The sequence below is a fragment of the Cibotium barometz genome, chromosome 10, assembly GCF_041138505.1.
Source record: "Cibotium barometz isolate CiBa-2024 chromosome 10, ASM4113850v1, whole genome shotgun sequence".
Classification (NCBI taxonomy): Eukaryota; Viridiplantae; Streptophyta; class Polypodiopsida; order Cyatheales; family Cibotiaceae; genus Cibotium; species Cibotium barometz.
The window spans coordinates 56,568,571-56,591,438 of NC_141055.1; the positions used below are offsets into that span (position 1 = coordinate 56,568,571).

The following is a 22,868-nucleotide window of genomic DNA, read 5'->3' on the forward strand; positions in this document are numbered from 1 at the left end:
AGCCCAACCATCTAACTCTAACAGGGAACTCAAAGGAAAGACCCCGGAGCCTATGCATTTATATCGAACCTCAACAAAGGAGACAACCACATGCTCAAAGGCCTCGTCTCATCAGCACCCACTCCACAAGAGACTCTAACCTCATCATCAACAATGCCCATGAGTCTCAAACCCACAGCCTCAGCACCAGCCAAAGTCAAGGAAGGTCCCAAACCTTCCACATCAACCCTAAAGAAAACTCCACCAAGACTCCCACAATCACGATATCTTAATAGTATCAAAATGTGGGTGGAGAAGCAGCTACTTGTAGCTCAAGGCTACTATGCAGGTGCCAATCAAATTTGGGTGCCTCGACAGTCAAAAACTCTTTCTCAACGAAGCACTTGAAAGCTAAGGAAGAAGAAGAGTACTCCACAACACCGTCCACAAAAGCCTATGCAAGTTCCTCAAATAACTCCACCAATGCAACAGCTGTGGGTACCAAAAACACTCCTCCAAGCACAAGGGTACTACCAAAGAAATACCAAAGCTTGGGTCCCCAAGCGCATAACAAAGTCCCCTAAGCTTGCGCAAAGAAGAAAGCCTCAACACCAACAAAGTCCCCTAAGCTTGCGCAAAGAAGAAAGCCTCAACACCAACACATCGGCCACCAAGTTATAGTGTTTGTTAAAGATGGAAGCCTGTGCATGTACTTCAACAACAAGGATACTATTATGATAATTCAACAACAAGGATACTATGATGATAATTCCATCATATGGTTGCCAAAATCGAACAATGTGAAGAAAATCTCACCACCAACTTCAACCCCAACAACTTCACCTAAAGTTCGACAAGAATGGAGGCCCAAGCAACAGCAAGCAAATCACTCAACCAATCTCGTGCATTCAGCACACCAACACACGAGCTTGTCTATTCAAGCAAACAATCAACAGTCTTACCTACTGCCTCGACATCATTTCAGCAAAAACAAATTCAAGATCAAATACACGGAGACTTAAGAGCACATCAAGAACAAAATAACAATGATCTTGTCACTTCTCTAGAAATGAGAAATGAGCACACAAGAAGCTGTTGTTTACAAGTCATGACCTAGAAGCCCAAAAAAAAAACACCTCCAAGTCAGAACCTGCAAATTCACAGAATTCCATATCACAGAATTACAATTCACAGAGTTCCATCTCACGGCTTACGAACTTGCACTTTCACATTTAAGCCTCATCATGGATTAAGCCATATCACGCAATAGCCACTATATATTTGTTAAGCTTCGTGCTTACTATTCTTTTGGTGGCTAAATTAATGTAGCAGCTGCTCCATGAGTACATATTGATACTCATGAACTAGAGAACATTTGCACCAAAGCCTCACCATCAATAAGTTCCAGGTACATCTCTGGATGGGGGGACCATGGTGGTGGGCAAAAGCCTGGTCAACGGTACAACCCATCGCCTGGAATTTTTCTTCAAATTACAAACCTCTCCAAAAGATGCCACAATCTTCACAACTCAATGATTTTCAATCCCTAGTGAAGATCTCTATATTAGCCTTGTCTCGCAAGTCGACGTAATTCTTTCAATCCTCACCAACAAGTGGCTACTTCAACAACACAGAGCAGTTCAATAAGAGTCTATATGACTCAATTCTTGTACTTCATGAAAATCTGCTTTTTGTAAGAGCACTTAATTATGCATAAAAATATAAAAAGCACATAGACAGAAGCAGACAGGATCAGGTCATCCTACTCAACAACATTTGACAAGAATCCTACCACACAAAGGGACATCATCACAAGCCAATTACTTCAAATGATGAATGTCGCTTCAGTGAATCAAATGAGGAACTGAGAATCACCATCTCATTCTGATTAAGTCTATGTTCCTCCAAATCCTTCTCTCTCTTCTCTCCCATTATTAACATCTCATAGTGTCTCCACCACTAACAAAAATCACATGTAACCTTGCCAATGATTGCCAATGATTGCCAAAAATCACATGTAACCTTGCCAATGATTGCCAAAAACAAAGTGAGCCAAAAAACTAAAAACTAAAAAAAATATTAAAAAAAAGCTCACAAAATATAAAAATGCAATCATTCGCAAAAAACCCCCGCCCCGTTAAGAATTCCCAATACACCACTAACCTCTTCATTCATTAACTATCTTTTCTTATTCCTTCCGGAGGAACAAAGACCATTGAACGTTATTCAACATCAAAGCCATCGACAAAGAGCTTGTTCATTCTCCCCACACAAAGGTCTTCAACGGCGATCGCACAGACGCGATCGTCATCAGGAAGGGGGGAATGTCAATCCAATTCTAGGATTAACAAGAGCTATCGCCATTATCTTACATCAAGGAGTCATGACGGTAGATACACCAAAGCGTCATACATTCATGATATGAAGCAATAGCGTCCAAAGCTACAACTTGGACAGGCGCACATAATGGTATGACGGAGTATTTATGGCAATTCCTGCTTTAAGAGCATGTGGTAGCAAGTTAGGATGAAGTCCTAAGTGGTATACTTCATGGATATATTATGAGAGTAGTCATTATAATAGAATTAGGCCTCTTATGAGCCTAAAGCGCCCGGCTGACCACAGTTTAAGTGAGTGTGAACACTTATGGCCATGTATATAAGTGAATTTCTCTCATAATACAACACACTCTCCCATTGTGCAATTGAGTCTTGCTCTTGCTAATCCTCTTGCTAATCTCTCTCCCTAATGCATGCTAGTAGTGAGTGTGTGTGAGTGAAGTAAGGTGAGAGGAGGAACAAGGACCCGTAGTGCAACGCGACGGTGTGACAACGCTCATGGGAGACACAGTGGAATTGCTTCTCAAGGAGTTGTGGAGCTTGGAGACCTCAAGGATTACGAGCTCAGCCATTGGAAAGATCCTCAATGATAGTTGCGGTTCACCAGTAATCTCTTTTTGGATGTTTCAAGGAGGGTTAGGGTGAGCCATAACATTGCATAATTGATTGGTTTCTAATGGGTTTAGGGTGAGCCATAACATTGCATAATTGATTGGTTTCTAATGGGACACTCAGAGATTCGATATGGCCCCTAACAATGATAGCATTGAAGAGGCATTTTCTTGAGAGTAGAGTTGATGTCTCAACCTCTTCCTACTCCGACTAGCTGGTATATTGGTTTGACTCCGCCTCTTGCATCGACTACATATTAGGTCGGATAAAGCTCTATGGAGTCATCGAAACGACATGTGAGGCATTGACCAAGTCAAGCTCGTATTCTGGACACTCAAAAGGTTCCTCAAAACCTATTTGGTTCAATGGTGTGATCCTTGGGGGTGGAGGTTGAGGTCCCAAAATTGGTGGAGGTATAAACACATTTTGTGCATTGTGAATCCCCCTTGCAATAGGTGGTTATGTCATTTGATCAGCATTGGGTTGAGATGTTTCATGGACATTATGGCGTGTGGTGGCTATGATGGGGCCAGTAAAGCCAACTATTGAGGCCTAGAAGCATTAACAAGGGTTTGCAAACATGTGCGGCATTGTGAAGCCTCATGACCATAAAGTCCATAAAAAATACAATTACCATTATAGCGTGCCCTTATTAGGACTGGACATTTATCACTGTGGTTGAATGTCCTTGTCGTCAGATTGAGCACCATTGAAGCTCTCTCCTTGGGTACATATGTATGTTTTTGGGGGCTCTATTGGCCTTCATTTCTTCTTGGAGTGCTTTCATAGAATTTGTGAAATTCATCTCCACTAAAGTGTTGCCTTTAACAAGGGGTTTAACTATAGAATTGCTATGTCCCGTGACTCCGAAATAATAGATTTTATTCTAGGGTGAAGCTCATGCTAGTATGCTCTTGAGTCCCTGCAACATAGCCTTCTGGGTTAGAAGATGTGGGTTGGTCCATGGTATAGCTGGGTGATACTACAAAAGTAGGATCCACTAGGCTCACAGGAGGTATTAACATTTCACTCATTATGGGCATTCTTACTTTGGATGTCCCAACTTGTGCCGCCATAGGTCTTTGGATCCTTTCATGTTCAATGACCTTATAGATACCCTACAATTGTTCCTCCTCTTTTGTGGCCCTAGATACTGATTGGACAATCCTTTCCCAACTAACACCATAAGCTTGGCCTATGGGGTGAAATCCACAAGAGTCTCTATGATGCATCATACTCACAATCATTTGTGAGAAGACTTTGATCCATTATTTGCAAGCCTAGCTCTTTCCTCGAGATAGACGCAATGTCATTGCTTGTGTCGAGACTGTCGGGCACTACCTATGTAGTCTTGGCTTGGGACTCGTTTTGGGCGTAGTGAGCTGTTTGGGCTACTAATCGTTGTTGTGCCACTTGCAAAGTCTCTTCTTCCTTTGCTTTGGCATACTAGATTAGTGTCTCTACTACCTGCACTTCTTCTAATGTCCTACCATCAGGCATAAGCACTTATGCAGAGGGTGGTTTGATGGTCACAATTGTACCAAGTGGTGCAACAGGAGCTGTATGGATAAGGATATCAATGTGAACACTCCCTGCTTGCAACGATAAGAGTACACCACATGTCTCTCTGGAGTTTACCTCAACTCCTTCATCATATGGTCTATATGTAATAAGATTTGGTTCAGAGGTAACGATTGAGGACGAACCTTTGGGGTAGCTAGCCATGGAGTCAAAAAGACTGATGAAGCCTAGTTAAGGTTCTCACTTCTTGGGATTAGGGATCCTTCCATTAACACAAAATCTGATGAAGTATCTGTTATGGCTCACCCTAACCCTCCTTGAAACACATCCAAAAGAGATTACCTGGTGAACCACAACTGTCGAGGATCTTTCCAATGGCCGAGCTTGTAACCCTTGAGGTCTCCAAGCTCTACAACTCCTTGAGAAGCAATTCCACCGCACCTCCCGCGACGAGCGTTGTCACACCGCCGCATTGCACTACGGGTACTCGTCCCTCTTCTCACCTCACTTCACTCACACACACTCACTATAGCATGCATTAGGGAGAGAGATTAGCAAGAGGATTAGCAAGAGCAAGACTCAATTGTACAATGGGAGATTATGGTTGGATTTTCCTACAAGCAATGATGTTAAAAGCACAAATGCGCATTGATTAGCCCTCGCGCTAGTCATCATAACATCATGACAATAGACACTTGGGTGTCATTGGGATAACCTAAACTTATCCCTACAGACAATAGTCTTGCAAGAGGAGCCTATGGACAAAACATTGAAGTTCCAGGTTACTTTAACTACACTACTCAAACAATCGATGGCGATATGGAATTTACATTCCATGTTACCCTAGATTCCCTTGAGTATGATGTCGTCCTTGGTGGAACTTAGATAGGTGAATCGTTGTATTCAATAGATGAATCCATGTAAACAGTCACCTTGAACACTCTTGCAGGCAATGTACAATTGCTATTACAGGAGGAAGAGACCTTGGAGGAGCTGGAACTTCCAACATATCTTACTGAAAAGATCCTTAGGATTTTGGTTGGATTAAAAATTTCAAATAAAATAACCACAGCTCAAGCATAGATTTTTCCAACACGAGAACACAATCTCATGACCCTCGAGCTATGGGATTTGTAAGGTCAACCAACACTCTCACGGCACATCCGGAAAGAATTCCCTTTACACAAGACTTAAACATGCCATGTTTGGGGTACTTTGAATATACAATTTATATTGAAACTAACCCTCGTACTTGCAAGTTTTTTGTGGTTGAGTATGTGTTGGAAGCAGATTTGATCTTGGGGCATAAATGGACTATTGCTACCCAAGCACCACTGTGCTTTACTACTAGCGATAGAGTCATCATGGTGGTCAACAACAAAAAGTTGACAATACCATACTGCAAGGAAGAGGATCCAACTTTAATGGATTTCTATGATGTTGAATGCAAAAGGTTACAAGCCTCTTCCACAGAATCCCCTCTATACAATGACCTACCATTTGCGTCAAACAACCGACTCTGTTAGAGCATCTACTCATTCAACCCCATCCTCATCTATGAAGTGCGATGCCAAAACCTCATAATCAATAGCTATTATTGAAGAAGTTCCCACAGATCAACCTTCTATCTCTAACAAGGAACTCAAAGGAAAATCCCCGGAGCCTATGCATCTTCATCGACAAACCTCACCAAAGGAGACAACCACATGGTCGAAGGCCTCGTCTCATCGACAGTCACTCCACAAGAGACTCTAGCCTCATCATCGTCAATAATGCCCATCAGTCTCAAACGCGTTGCCTCCATGCCAACCAAAGTCAAGGAGGGTCCCAAACCTTCCACATCAACCCAAAAGAAAACTCCACCAAGTTAACCACAATCAAGGTGTCTTAATAGTATCAAGATGTGGGTGGCGAAGCAGCTACTTGTAGCTCAAGGCTACTATGAAGGTGCCAATCAAATTTGGATACCTCGACAGTCAAAGCCTCTTCCTCAACGCAGTACTCAGAAGCCAAAGAAAAAGAAAAGTACTCCACAACACCGTCCACAAGAGCCGACGTGAGTTCCTCAAAGAACTCTACCAAGTCAACAAGTGTGGGTACCAAAAAACTTATTGCAAGCACAAGGGTACTACCAAAGTAATACCAAAGCTTGGATTCCCAAGAACATCACAAAGTCCCCTAAGCTTGCACAAAGAAGGAAGCCTCAGCACCAAGCACATCAGCCACCTGTTTATAATGTTTATCAAAGATGGGTGCCTATGCATGTGCTTCAACAACAAGGATACTATGATGGTAATCCGATCATATGGTTGCCAAAATCGAACAATGTGAAGAAAGCCTCACCACCACCGACTTCAATCCCAACAGCTTCACCTAAAGTTCGACAAGAATGGAGGCCCAACAACAACAAGCAAATCACTCAACCACTCTCGTGCATTCAGCACCAACACAAGAACTTATGTGTTCAAGCAAACAACCAGCAATCTTACCTACTGCCTCAACAACATTTAAGCAACAAATTTAAGAATCCATACCCATGTCTACAAACGGAGACTTATGAGCACATCAAGGACAAAATAAAAATGCTCTTGTCACCCCTCTGGATGATGTGAGAAAATGTGCACAAGAACTTGTTACTCACAAGTCATGACCTAGCTGACCCATAAAATCAATTAAAATAAAAAAGCCATCGGTCGGGGTCAAAACCTGCAATTTCATGGAGTTCCAGTTTGCGGCTTGCACTTTCACGGAATTCCATCTCATGGAATTCCAGTTCACGGCTTGCACTTTCACGGAATTACACTTCACGGAATTCCATCTCACGGACTTACCCTTCACGGAATTCCAGTTCACGGCCTGCACTTTCACGGAATTCCATCTCACGGAATTCCAGTTCATGGCCTACACTTTCACGAAATTCCATCTCACGGAAATACACTTCACGGAATTCCATCTCACGGAATTCCAGTTCACGACTTGCACTTTCACAGGATTTCATCTCATGGAATTACACTTCATGGAATTCCATCTCATGCAATTACCCTTCATCACGGAATGCTAGTTCACGGCGGCTGGCTTTTTCACGGAAACAACATTTCACGGGATTGACTTTCACGGGTTTAGGCCATCTCACGGAATATCCCTTAACGGCCAAAAAACCTGCAATCTCTCGGAATTACATCTCATGGCCAAAAAACCTGCAATCTCACGGGATTAGGCCATTTCACGAAATATCCCTTCATGGCCAAAAAATCTACATATCACGAATTTAGGTTTCTCACAAATTACAGTCTCATGGCTTAAGAACCTACACTTTCACGATTTAAGCCGCATCATGGATTAAGCCATCTCACGCACTAACACTTTTCCAAGCTTGTTCATTCTCCCCACACACAGGTCTTCAACGCAACCATGAGGACACGATCACCATCAGGAAAGGGGGGATGTTAACCCAATTCTAGGGTTAACAAGAGCTACCGCCATTATCTTACATATCAAGGAGTCACGATAGATACACCAAAGGGTCATACATTCAAGATATGAAGCAATAGTGTCCATAGCTATAACTTGGATGGGCACCTGTAATGGTGTGACGGTGTATATATGGTGATTCCCACTTCAAGTACGTGTGGTAGCAAGTAAGGAGATGAAGTCCTAAGTGATGTACTTCATGGATATATTATGAGAGTAGTCATTGTAATAGCATTAGGTCTCTTATGAGCCTAAAGTGCTTTTGGCTTCAGATCCTATTTCTATTTCATACTCCCATTCACTTTCATCCTTATTTTGGGTCTCAGATTTTTCAAGAGTACCCAATGTGTACACTGGCACACTTGGCCCTCTAACAATTCTTAATGAGGTATGTTTGGAAACTTGTGAATCCTCACAGTCCTATTCTATGGAGTTCTTCATGTCTTGGTATAACTCAGGTTGAGCCCTTAAAGGTGCAAGTGCGGATGTTATGCTAGCTTCACTACCATGAGAGAAGGGCATTCCTCCAAATGAGGTTTTGAGAGACTCTTTTAATCTTGTAAGGGAATTATCGAATTCCTCACGTGCTTTCTCAAGCGTATAGTTTGTGCAATCCATCTCAAATGACTCTTCTGTAGAGAGTATGTCTTCCTCTTGAAAGGAAAAGTGGTACTCCTCTAGGCTTTGTATTTTGGTTGCTTTTTTAGGATTGGCATTATGAGGCTCAATCACAATCGATGACCCTGTAAGACATTCAACCAAGCTAAGCATACTCTCCTGAGCTTGCTTTTTGTGTTCCACATATGTCATGTGATCATGATTTTCAATTTAGGGTGGGTCCTCGTTTCTTGATTGGTCTATGAGGTGCATTGAATGAAGAGTCAGAACTGCAAAAAATGGTTCACGTGTGAACCGAACTTCACACGTGAACCAGGATTAATTAGACCCTTAATTGTGGTCTCATCTTTTAAGGTAAAATTAAGCAAAGAGAGTCAAATTTCTCTAATTAATAAAAAAATTGATGTAATTAGGCGTTTTGATGCATCTAGATGCTCTCAAAACACTCAAAAACATTAATTTCGACTACTTATATGATCAATCTAGATCCCAATTAATATATTTTCTATTTTTTTACCTCTTGAACAAGATTAATTATCCTTAATGACAAAAACCAATCCATTAAGAGAAATTAGTCAAATTCAAGGATTTTTTGATGGTTTTAAGAAATTTTTTGAAATATTAAGCTACTCCTAATACTTGCTAACACTCTAATGCAAACAATTTCAACAATATAAACACACAATTAAGCTAAAATTAATTATTTTAGTTCTATGTTTAACACTAAAGAGAGCTAACATTCACTAAAAAATGTAATCTATTGCATTATTTGATGCAATGGATGCAAACTAAGCCTAATACAAACTATGTGCAAGCCCTAAGAACATAAAAAACCATAAAAATAATAATTAATCTAAAAAATAAGCAAAAGGCATTCTTTTCAAATACAAAAAAGAGAGCTATTCTACATCAAATCACACACAAATCACCATCAAATCCACATGTTCTTCATGGAGAACCATTAATCAAGATAATGGGCAATGGGTAATGCGTAGATTAGAGGAAAAACGATGAAAAAATCCAAGGAATGGCAACAGACAGCAGTGCCAAAAATGTTATAGCTCATCCTAACCCTCCTTAAAACATATCCAAAAGAGATTACCTGGTGAGCCGCAAAAGGATCTTTCCAATGGCCGAGCTCGTAACCCTTGAGGTCTCCAAGCTCTACAACTCCTTGAGAAGCAATTCCACTGCACCTCCCATAAGCGTTGTCACACCACCGCGTTGTACTATAGGTACTCGTCCCTCCTCTCAGCTCACTTCACTCACACACACTCACTAGCATGCATTAGGGAGAGATATTAGCAAGAGCAAGACTCAATTGCACAATGGGAGATTATGTTGTATTATGAGAGAAATTCACTTATATACATGGCCATAAGTATTCACACTCACTTAAATTGTGGCCGACCGGGCACTTTAGGCTCATAATATATCCATAAAGTACATCACTTAGGACTTCATCCTTACTTGCTACCACATGTAGTTGAAGCGAGAATCGCCATATATACTTCGTCACACCATTACGAGCGCTCGTCCAAGTTGTAGCTTTGGACACTATTGCTTCATATCTTGAATGTATGACCCTTTGGTGTATCTATCGTGACTTCTTGATGTAAGATAATGGCGATAGCTCTTGTTAACCCTAGAATTGGGTGAATAGTATCACTGGCTCCTAGTACAGGTCCTTGTACAATGCTAAAGTGGGTTCTGACACCGAAAGTCTTGAGTCAGTGTAGACTAAGTACACACCTAGCCCGATAAATACACTATCGTCTATATTGACTTCTAATACACACCTAAATCATAGATGCATGTGAATATGGCATGCTAGAAGATCCTAGAGATGTCCCGAACAAGTTTGAAAATTTTTTGAATTTTTTTATTTTTTTTTCGAAAACTTTTTAGACTGTCCAAAGTTTTTTCGAAACGCGTCTTTTGTGTTTCTTAACCCATTTGGCACCAAAAATAGTGTATTTTTCTAAGTCAGTCAAGCACTACAGGTGTTGGCTCATATAGTTAAGCTCCTTAACTATGTAAAAATGTAAATTTTTTGAGTGTCACACAAGTTGCGTCAACACGATAACAATAAGCTAAAACATATATAGGCAAGTTTATGCGTGTACTTTTTTAAAAAAAATCTACTTTTTTAACCCCCGAACCTTTTACCTTCACTTTTTATTTTTTTATTTTTTAACTTTTTTAATTTATTTTATTTTTTTATTTTTTATATTTTTTACATTTTTTGTTTATTGTTTACAGTTTCAATTTTTTATTTTTTTGAAAATAGGTTTTCTTGGAATCTTTGACTTCAAGCGTGCATGCATTCAATGCGACCAACCACTCAAAACAGACCGACTTTTTTGGCTAGTGACCTAAAAGCCTACACGCATTAATGTCCTAGATTAGAGAGAGGATTAAGCCTAATTAACTCACGTTAATTACACTAGTCTAAAAATACAAAATGTGTAAAAAAAACGTAGAAATTTATGTATACTGTAAATTCTCCCCAAATTTCTATTTTTATCCTAATTTCTCCACATAAGGAGTCGAAATTGGATTAAATACTATGTTAGGAAACCGATTTTGTGGTCTATTTAACCCAATTATTTCCATTTCATGTTTCATTGACTATTTTTTTATTTCAAAATTAAAAAATAAGAAATGCAAAAAAATAAAAAATTGAACTTGTAAATAAGAGTGCACCTAAATGCACAAATTGGAAAACTCACAAAAAATGATAAACATGTAGAAATTAAGAAACATGTAGAAATTACAAAAGTTATAGATTTCAACCAACAATGCCTTAAAATGAACAGATTTTTTGCAATTCATTTCTACCCTTCTTGAAACAATAAAAAATAAAATTATAATAGAAATTAATTATATGCACACAACACGCATTCAAAATGCATTGTGGCTATGTGATGGGGCTATTCACCGGCATAGTAGTGCCATTTATAGAAAGCCCTTGCACCATAGAAAGAGTGCAGAAACTAACCAAGGTTGTGGGGCTTTTCCCAACCGCACTTGGGAGCATAAAACAACTCAACCAAGAAGCTAATCTTCCATAACCTAACTCACAATTGTATGGGCAAGGTGTGTCACTCACCTCGTAAACACTTGTGCTGCTCGGATTTTTATAGGAGACGATGTTGCCACGCAGCAATCACAGTCCAAAGCTCCACTCCAACACCGCTACCGCACTCCAAAGGAAGCTCGACCCTCCTCTCACTCAATCTCCCTCTCTCACATCATGCACTCGCACATACACAATGAGCATATAATAGCTCTAATTGAATTAGGCTAAGCATGCAATCTCCATAGTTAATCATGTGGCATACCTTTCATAGATAAGCGACGATTGTACATGTAAAATATACAATACTAGCATTTTTAATGTCAACGGGCAAATGAAGTGACGTACACCCTAAAGAGGTGTCCAATGAGAGTTAACAATCATTAGCATTATCATTAGTGTTAATCTCTTTCTTACTTTCTAGCATGCTAATATAATGAATTTAATTCATTTCTACACACCCTAATCAACTCTAGATGTAAATCTCAAGTTGGTATCAGAGCCACCCATCATTCCTTCAGTAACTATGCACCCTAAGATAGCTTTGATTAGGAAAATTTTACTTTTTCTATATTAGATTTCAAGTAGGTTTTTATTCCCTCTTTTGCCAAGTTCCAAATCATCAAGAATTAGACTTATTCTCTCAAGAAGGCACCAGTGGAAGTTAGTACATCAACTCAAAGAGTTATAACACATCAAAGGAGGGATTTATTGATCAAATCAAAGGCATTAAGAGGGGTCAAGAGTTAGCGGCAAAAATTCCAGCCTAAAGGGTAAAAATTTCAAATTTTATGCATTGTTCTTGCTAGTTCTGGGCTCATGGGTTCAACTCACATGCTATAGAGGATGTATACATGGATTTGTTAAGCACAAATAACAACCATTGAAGCTTTTATTGTCAAATCATTCTCTGCTTTGTTAGCAAAAATTTGCCTCAATTAATAGGGTAATTGATGCTCATTATAGTCAATTTCCAAAGCCATTGAGGATTCTAGGTGTTGTGAAACACTTGTGCATCATCAAAACCAATCTTGCCCTTGGTTTAATACTTAAATCACTCTCCAAAATCAGTGTATTTTCTATAGCCATTGAGGGTTCTACTCTACCATTTAAGGTGTTACTAAACACTTCTGTATATAAAAACCAATTTTCCCCTTAGTATGGTATCCTAAATCACTCTCCCAAATCAAAATATTTTTTAGTTTTACAATTTTTGAATGTGGGATGTGTTAATCTATTCAAATGCATATCTCCACTTTTTTAAGGGACTAGACAATGGCTTTGGGTAATCCCATCACAAAGACCTTGCTATGCCCATAAGAAAACCATGTCAAATCCATGCGTAGTAGATAAATTTAATGGTGAAGGTTTCCATACATGGCAAGTAAAACTCAAGTTTGTTCTCATCATGAAAGATGGGATTTGTGGAGATAGTAAGTGGAAGAGAGAAATGTCTAAATTAGGTTACAATGTTAGCTTAGAGCTTGTAGTTTTACACAAGGGTAGGAATATAAAGAATGGGCATAAACATTGGGTATAAACACAAGGTGAGATGGGTGCCCTCTTCCATCGACTAGAAGAGTCTTTTCGATGATTGGTCTCGTTCTTGGGAAGCCCCTTCATTTGGCTCTTTTTTGTCAAGGATTTCTATGGAATCATCCTCTTCCATTGAAGACCCAACACATGCAAGTTGTTATACAACATTTTTTTACTTTATTTAAATGTCTTAGTGTGACTCACTCTCTTTGATGTCTAACTCAAAAAAATATTTTTAAGACTTATTTTGGGTTCTTTTGTTTAGCACCAAATAGCTTCTCTAGTTCATCCCATGCCCCTTCAGAGTTATCTTATGATGCAATGTGATGGATGAAACTATAACCTAGCCCTAATGTAATGATGGCTAGAAATTTCTCATCTCTTCCTATCCAAAATTTTTCGAACGTTGCTTAAGAAAGGACTTTTATACGTGATAATGTAGCATCGCAAATCCCATCGCAATGGGTGTCACATAAGTATAGTGGTAGCAGTTCATCACTTGAGAGGGAGTGTTCAAATAGTAAGTGAGGTGTTGGTCTAGTGTATGTATAGTGGTAGTAGCTCATCACTTGAGGGGGAGTGTTAGAATAGCAAGTGATGTGGAGTAAATGTTTGGAGAAAGGGGGAGTGTGACCCTAACACATTTATAGAAGTAGAAGTCAAAAACTATGGTTCAAAGGGCCATAGAGAGCCTATAGGATGAGAAAAATGGGGAATGGCTTGTCCATGTGGAGGCCAAAATTGAGTGCCTAGAAGAAGTGGGAAAAGATGATAAATGGGTGCTCACTTCAAGGAAGATGGTGCTCAAATTAGGAGATGTTTAACCAAGCTTATGGGCCATGTTTAATGGCTAATGGAGATGTACTCAAGCCTATTAAGAGGCACTCTATCTAATGGATCAAATTTATGAGCTTTTGAGCTAAATCTCTTGTCATTGTGAGTATGCTTCATTTTCTCATTAGTGTTAATCTCTTTCTTGCTTTCTTGCATACTAAGATGATGAGTTTAATTAATTTCTACACACCCTAATCAACTCTATATATAAATCTCAAGTTTTCTCGTAAGGGGACCCTTTTTATATTTGAAAATAATGGTTGGACACTCAAGTAAAAGTTCATAAGCTTATTCTCCAACTCTTCATGTAATTATATATGCTCCATTATATTTGGGTAATAGGCTCTTGTAATTTCCAAAGAGAATGAACTTCTCTTGGATTGCACCTGAAGAAAAACCATATCACCTTAATCAAACTCTCAGGTAGTCCGCTTTAAATAGGCATATTGCTTTTGGCCATTTTGGGCAGCATTGGTGTCCTTTATAATCTACATTTGATTACCCATTTCATCTAGCGTTTGCTTTAACACTTCCACTTTCATCAGTATATCAAACCAATTTACTGAACATAATACAATCTTATCCATAAAGGGCCTTAAAATGGACTCATCTCTACATGAGATACTATAAGAAAATTCTACCAAATGTAGATAATTCTCCATCTCTTGGGTTCTTATCCCCACAGAATGCTCGAAGTATATCTTTGATCACCTAGTTTTTACCCTTTTTGTTTGGTCATCAGTTTTTTGGATGGGTAGTATTAAAGTCTAGAGAGGTATCCCCACAGCTTCAAAGAAAACAATCCAAAAGAGGGACATGAATTTAGCATCTCGATCGCTGATTATCCTTCTAAGAAATCCATGGAGTCAAACAATATACCACGACCAGGATGGATTCATATCCTACATTAACTGAAGGTAACCCAGTAATGAAATCCATGCATATGTTCCCATTTCATCTACGGGTGGGGGGGGATATCTAAAGGATGCAACTTTCCTGGTATTTTTATTCTTTTGGCCTTGCTCGTTTGGCAGACTAAGCATTGACAAACATGTTCTAGTACACCCTTCTTAAGTACAAGCTAAAAGAAACTCTTCTATACAGTCATGAAAGTCTACACATAGCCAGAGTTCCCTGCTAAAGGCCTATAATGAGCTTTATTTAGAATCCTTCTTTGGCGATTTCCTCCTTGATTAAGAGAACATATAATCAATTTTTGAAGTATAGGCATCCATCCTGTAACCTGAATCCTTGAACTTTCTTTACTTTTAAGAAGAATACGGGGGAGAGGATGAGCTTAAGCTCCTTGCAAGCAAACACACATACACACGAGTACACAAGCACAGAAAAGAGATGAATGGTTGAATTTTGTTTTATTCTCTACTCTTCTCTACAACCATAACATAAAGAGAATAAAGTACATACTATAAGAGAAAGTACTCTCCTACTATAACATACTATAATATAAAGATAAAAGTACATACTATAAGGGAATATACTCTTCTACTAAAACAACATACAAATGTTGATCCATAGTGTAAACGTGACTATATAAACCTCACTATATAAGCTAGTGCAATAACTATGCCATCCTCTAGTTATCTAAATGTGACTGTCACACAGCTTGTAAACCATTGGTGGCATATCACCTATAATCTCACCCACTATGCGAGTGGCATAAGTATTGAGTTGTCATCCTGGCATGCCAACAATATCCACACTAGTTGATCTCAATATCTCAACACTTCCCCTCGAGCTTAACTCCATACCCTACACTCCAAGGAAGCTCATGAACCTATGGAGCTTCTCGATACCCAATGTCTTTGTGTGAAGATGTCAGTTCCTTGATCCTATGTGCTAATATACACCGAATCCACATCCCCTACTAGGACCTTCTCTGTCATAAAGTGATAATACACCTCAATGTGCTTCGTCCTAGCATAATACATTGGGTTACTCCCCAACTGTATGCTACTCATGTTATCAGAATATATGACAACATGCCTATCCATAGGCTCACCCATATCTGCTAATAGCTTCTGCAACCAAGCTACCTCACATGTTGCCATAGTACCCCTAGTAGCACCCGTGTACTCGGCCTCCGTACTTGACAAAGAAACCATGGTTGCTTCTTGCTACTCAAGCTAATAGTAAAACTCCCAAAAGAAAACATAAAGCTACTAGTAGATCTCCTATCTAAGAAACTACCAGCCCAATTTGCATCTGTATATCCATACACATGTACCTCTACTCTCGTCTCATAAAAAAGTCCATAATATAATGTGGAATTTATATATCTAAGTATCCTCCTAGCTATATCCAAGTGTGGGCCTACATAAAGTGGCTCACCAGCCTAACTGTATAGCTCAAATCTAACCTGGTGATAGTCATGTAAATCAAAAACTCTACAATGCGCCTGTACATAGTAGGGTTCTCCAAAATCTCACCTATTTCTACAACCAATGTTTTGTTATGCTCTAATGGCATTGAGAGTGGCTTAACCGGTCTCATCTCTCATACTTGGATAGCATGTCCAAAGCATACTACCTCTGTAAAATCCAATTACCAACATGCGCAATAGGATGTATAGTATCATCACATGTTTATTCGTTTTCCCATTTTTTCCATATCTTTAAACCACTCTCCATGACTAGTCATGTGGTTAAAGACACCCAAATCAACATACCATACATCTGCAAGGTTCCTTGCATCCATATGCTACACATACAGCCATCTGCAAGGTTCCTTGCATCCATATGCTACACATACAGCCATATGCTACATCTACAAAAAGCTGCTCACTTCTATCTTTGGATATTGATTGCTTGAAGATGCATAATTCTTTTGTTGCAACTTCCCACTTTTAATGTCATTCTGCTTTTTATAGCACTCCTTTGGTATATGACCTAGTTTACCACGATAATAGCACTCCATGCTATTTTTACTATGGTTTCTTTGCCATCCATGCCAGCCTCTCGGTTCCCTCTACCTCTAGAGTAACCTGTTTGTTCATTAGATTCTTGTTATTGTTGTTGCCCATGATTTTGGTTTCTAAATCGGCCTCTAGATGATGCTCTACTTCTACCTCTACTTGTGTCCATTTAGAGAGCCTACTCTTGCATATTTTGAAAATATGTTTTACTCTCGACATTCATCTCCTTGGTTATAAGAAGGGCTATAAGGTCCTTGAAGTTTGGGAAGTCCTCCCGAGTTTAGATAGATGTCGAAAGTTGGTCATACTCTTTGCCAAGCCTATTTAATATAACTAACACCAAGTCATACTCTTTGCCAAGCCCATTTAATATGACTAACACCAAGTCATCTTGTCATCCACAAGAGCCATAGACCCAAGGGAATTTGTAAGCCCTTTTACTTTTAATGAGTAATCACTTATACTCATCGTATTCCTCTACTTCACATTATGCATCTATTGTAACTCTATCTTTCTTACCTTGGTACTTATGCTATACAACTTAATCAAGGTATCCCATGCATCCTTAGGTATTTTTGCATCCTATATATGACCAATCATAGCGTCCGACACACTAACAAACAACCAATACATCACTTTTTGACTCTCTCATGCCATGACTTTTAAGCTTGCACATGTTGAGGAGTGACGTTTGATTCTAGAAGATCTGGCTCCTTCTCATCACTTCAAATACACTCCCAGTATCCTTTTCCTATGAGGAAGTTTCTCATCTTGAACTTCCATGCTTGGAACTTGCTCTTTTCCAACTTCTTGCTCATAATTTGTGACAAGCAGTTAGAAATAAATTGCCAGTATACTTTTCCCATGAAGAAGTTTCTCATCTTAAAATTCCATACCTGGAAGTTGTTCTTTTCTAGCTTCTTGCTCATAATTTGTAACAAGCTGTCAAACATCTTTACCTGTGCAGCTACTTACCAAACAATGCTTGTAAAAAACTTCTACATCAGTCCAGTTTAGAATCACTTCTCCAGATTGCTACCTTCACCTCGAAATGGCCCTAGTCGAGAAGTGTCTCTTTTGATATCATCATCCAATGCCTCAATTTTAGTTGCAACATTTTGTGCATGACGCCTACACCTCTTGATTTCTTTTGAATCAAAATCTTGGCAACGATTACATAACAAGAGACTTATTTCATTTATTTCCTCAAGATTTTTATTACATTGCCAAGGAAAGATCTCAATCTTGGGATCCAAAAAGCTGAAAATGATAGTACTAGCATACAATTACAAATTTTTATTACATTGCCAAGGAAAGATCTCAATCTTGGGATCCAAAAAGATGAAAACGATGGTACTAGCCTACAATTACATATTTTCTATGAGGCAAATACAAACTAAGATGATTAAGCCTGGCTAATTATTCGTCCAAGATAAAAAGTTTTTTCCACAAATCCTATACTCTTTTACAAAATCCAAACTTTCGATAATCATAGCTAAGCTCAGATTCAAGCCATAGTGTGGAAGTAGTCTATGTCTATCACCACAATAAACTTCTCTTCGTTCTCATCCCACTGATGACACCACATGAATAGGGAGACTGCAATTGAGATAGAAAGTTGCCGACCATTATCACTGGGCGAATTCTCAAATACAACTTTAGAGTAGAAGTCAAGTTTTGGGCCATGCTGCATTTTTAAGTTTACAACTATTACTCAAAAAAGATAAGATTTCTACAATCAAAAGACAAAGCAATATACATTTTATTGTAAAAGTTCTATTTGAGTACAACAAAAGAAGTCATCAGGCTATTTGAGTACAAGCCTCGCTCTCATGGAGTAGTGATACATGCGAGTGGACATGCCATAGTAAACTCGGTCAAAAGCTTAACTAGTAGTCGGATCCTATGATGAGGAATATAGTTTCTAAGGGTTATATACGTCACCTATGAACTCTAAGATCTCACCAAAGCAATCTGTAGGGAACTATCCCTCTCATAACATCCAACCGAATTATAATCATCGCAATGGCAATATTCACCACCAACCTCTCGTCCTGGCTATAGGGTGCCATGATCCACTGCCTCGATTACTATCTATATCTCCAACCAGTAGGTGGTCAGAAAGTAGAGGCTCTCGAAGTGTCTAGCGAAGGCAACCTGATCTGCACAATACAAGCTGAGAAAAAAACGTGCTCGTAGGTGAAGGCTATCATGTCGTCCTTCAAAGATACCCTAGGGACTCCTCATAGATGAGGTCTTGCCATCTACCACTCCATCTGAAAGAGAAAACTAGTAAAATACTATTTTCCTTTTAGGCCATGTACGACAAAAATCATATCTGACATCGTAAGCTCACATTTAAGAATCTAATCTGGTTCAATTCTTATACCAGTTATGAGACCCAAGCTGCTGTCTACTGCCTGCTGTTGATGAGCTCGTATGGCCGACCAAGATGTGAAGGGAGAGACCAAGATAAGGGTCAATTTGTATTCTCACCATTCATTCTCTTAGGCAACTAATAGAGTACTCTTTTTCTCTACTCTTACTCTCTTGTGTGTCTTACTTGCTTACCTAATTCAATTAGAGCTATTTTTTATATGCTCATTGTGTATATGTGAGTGCATGTGAGAGAGGGAGATTGAGTGAGAGAAGGATCGAGCTATCTTGGAGTGCGACGACGGCATTGGAGTGGAGCTTTGGAGTGTGGCTGCACGAAAACATCGTCTTCTATAAGAATCCGAGCACAAGTATTTACGAGGAGAGTGACCCATGCAATTGTAAGCTAGGTTATGGAAGATTAGCTTATCGATTGAGCTGTTTTATGCTCCGGAGTGCGGTTAGGCAAAGCCCCACAATCTTGGTTAGTTCCTACACTCTTTTTATGGTGCAAGAGCTTCCCATAAATGGTACCACTGTCGGGGAATAGCCCCACCACGTAACTACAATGCATTTTGAATACGTGTACATATGATTAATTTATGTTATAATGCTGTTTTCTGTTTTTTCAAGGAGGGTAGAAATAAATTGCTGAAAATATGTTCATTTGGTGACATTGTTGGCATTGTTGTTAAAATCTACAATTTTTACATACATGCATATATCATATGTCCATATCACATCCCAAATACACAAATCCTTTTTAAGGAGACAAGCAACCTCCATTCTCTCATTACTTCTCTTTTTGCAATGAAGATCATTCTTAAAAGACTCCTAGGACATATTAATTGTTTCCCTAATGATAAAGTTGAATTACGAAAAAACGATACCACAATTTTTGGATAAACTAAACCATTGATCCATAGATCATAGCTTTTCATTTTCCCTAAGGTTCTTCATTTTATCACTTGATATATTTTTTGCACTATTTTGCTTCAGATTGGAGCATACTTCTCTATAAAATGGGTAGATGATGATATGTATCCACGCTAAGAAAGCTTAAAATCCCAATTCCATTCAAAAGATATTTGTTGTCATAAAAAAGAAGTTATGTATTTAGAGTCTTTAATCTTAATGTGATGAGATGTCAATTCTCGTATGTAAAAATCAGAAAGTACATGATCAAAGAGAATATATCTTAATAAATTTTAAATTTGGACATTAGATATTAAAAAGACGAATATGGAAGCACTTCCCAAATCCTACTTGGGCAACCCTTTGAAAACTTTATTTTTCATCCTACATACGTTTGCTTGGAGTGCCCAAAGGAGATTCCAAAATACACCTATTGAGCACAGCATTATTTTTATGTAAGTATGTAATCTCAAGGTTTGGTTGTCTTACAATGATGATACAGTGTTTGCTCAAAGTGTACAATTGATCAATGAAGTGATTCAAGCCTTAACCAAAGAGTTCATTTGAGATACAATAGGGAGGAAATTTTTAACTACCAATAGAAGTACAGGGTTTTCATGTAATGAAAACACAACCATACATATGCAAGGCTTACCTCGGTGGTACCTGCCAGAAAGTCCTATCGCCAGAGAAAATCTTTCCTCTTTAATCAATTAACTTTCGGATCTCCCCTCAGCAGAATCATAACCAGAATTGTCCCAATAATCTTCTGACTCCTCCAAAACCTCAATAATGTACCCTTCTGATGCATCTGATTTTGCAGACTGCTTCTCATCCTCTACTTCTGAGCCTGATTGGGAGGAGCTGAGCTCCGAATCATCCTCCTCCTCAGGGTAGTACTCATTTTGGGGATTATTTTCATCTGAAAAAAGAACCCATCATCAAAACATTACATAGAACCAAATCATTCATTAATGTGCAGTTATGTCTTTTAAACTGGCCATGTGAAAGCCCATTCTCCACATCATACCATTTATACCATGTCTGAACTGTTCCATCTTTATGACATTGTGCGTGTGGATGTGGACTCTGAGGCAATAGAGAGGCATCAAAGGCAGGAGCAAGCAAAGAGGTATGAATAATCCATTTTTTTGATATTTTCCATAAAATGCGTCTTCTTTACATAATTGACTTACTACAGAGAGGCCGAGTTAGCGGAAAGCCAGTTACTGCAAGATTTTCTTCCATTGTTCAAGGAATATCTACCCACAGTTGCTGCAGAAGTGGAGTCTTCTAGTACGGCTTCATCTATGAATGAAGGTGGCTTTAGCTTGCCTTGGTTATAGCACAGAGAATTTGCAAGGAACTTGGAACTTGTAATGTAGTGACCTGCTTTTCTTCACTGACGACTTTGTCATGTTAAAACAAGGGAGGAGCTATTTATTTCCTTTGCTTGCTTTGCAGTATGTGCAGATGAGTATGTTTATGATGTCTATGCTCTGGAAGGTGGTGCAGATGGGAATGAGGCGGACATGCCTGATTATCCAATGTGAGTTATTTGCTGTTGTGGCAGCTGGTGTGCGGTAGGGGAGTAGGACACAGTGAAGGAAAAGGGATGTCATGGAGAGTTTCTGCTGTCAAACCTGGCACGTTAATCAAGTTTTGCAGCTGCAATTGTGTCTTGCAGTCTTCTAAAATTGGGTTTGGATGCAGGGTACAAGTAGTGGATGAGGATGACTTCAGGTGGGGATCGTCATCGGAGTCTGAATATGACAGCGAACATGGTATCTAACTTGTTGGCTCCCTTACGACTTTTCCACACTTGCTCAAAGCGAGCTTTATTTGCTAGCACCTACAGGAATAAAATAATGTGCGTTAGCAACACATCTCTACCTGAAATCTTCAATGCTCTAGCAGCACCTACGGTCAATAAGGCCAGTTCATCGATCATGCATGTTCCTTACAAGCTCTTGGTAACAATGATCTAGCTTCATGTTATGTCCCCAATAGACATACACAATGTATGTATTTGCTATATATGTATGTTATGTATGTGTGTGTGTGTGTGTGTGTGTGTGTGTGTGTGTGTGTGTTTCATCTTACAATTTCATTACAATAAACTGTTACCTGATACTTCTCTCTTGATGTTAAGTGTTTTCCACCCTGATCCTTCATTAAAAAACCAGAAATAATACAAGAAAATTACTGGTTTGTAGATTTTTGTGAAAAATGGGCAAACCCTATGCACAGATTCAACTTCCTTGAGCTATGCCATGACTCCTAAATGTTCACATAGATACATACTGATCAGCTATCATAAAATATGAGCGTCTTATTTGATCTCACCTTACTTTTCACCCAACTCCGATGTCTTTCCTTGCTTGTCTCAGTATGGAACTCCCTCTGCTCAATCACAAAATCAAATCAACATAAACTCACACCTTCCAGACGAGGGAGAGACTCCCACGCTATGATACATATAGCCTAACAAAGCTGCTTACAAAAAGAGTGTTCACTCTTGTCGTCTCCTCCATTCCAAAAGAAGTAACAGTGTCCAGATGATGGAAGAGCAGACGGGTAGGCTTCCCTTCCATTGCTTTACCTGAATATACAAGAGTCAGTGAGGTCATGTAATCAGTCTTTGCTTGTACTAGCC

At 39.1% G+C, this 22,868-nt stretch overlaps 1 protein-coding gene across 1 annotated transcript in view; it reads right to left on the reverse strand.

The window, feature by feature from the left end:
- Nucleotides 1–20,345: 20,345 nt before the first annotated feature.
- The window catches only part of LOC147635084 (RNA-directed DNA methylation 4-like), a 37,501-nt gene continuing 34,978 nt past the window's right edge, over nt 20,346–22,868 (reverse strand). Inside the window, exons 3-8 of the mRNA XM_086803349.1 lie at nt 22,714–22,814; nt 22,559–22,615; nt 22,340–22,375; nt 21,978–22,064; nt 20,868–21,150; nt 20,346–20,642 (exon numbers count right to left, since the gene is read on the reverse strand). Coding sequence (XP_086659475.1) covers nt 20,926–21,150; nt 21,978–22,064; nt 22,340–22,375; nt 22,559–22,615; nt 22,714–22,814 — 506 coding nt within the window. The 3' untranslated portion in view covers nt 20,346–20,642; nt 20,868–20,925. The remainder of the gene's footprint in view (nt 20,643–20,867; nt 21,151–21,977; nt 22,065–22,339; nt 22,376–22,558; nt 22,616–22,713; nt 22,815–22,868) is intronic.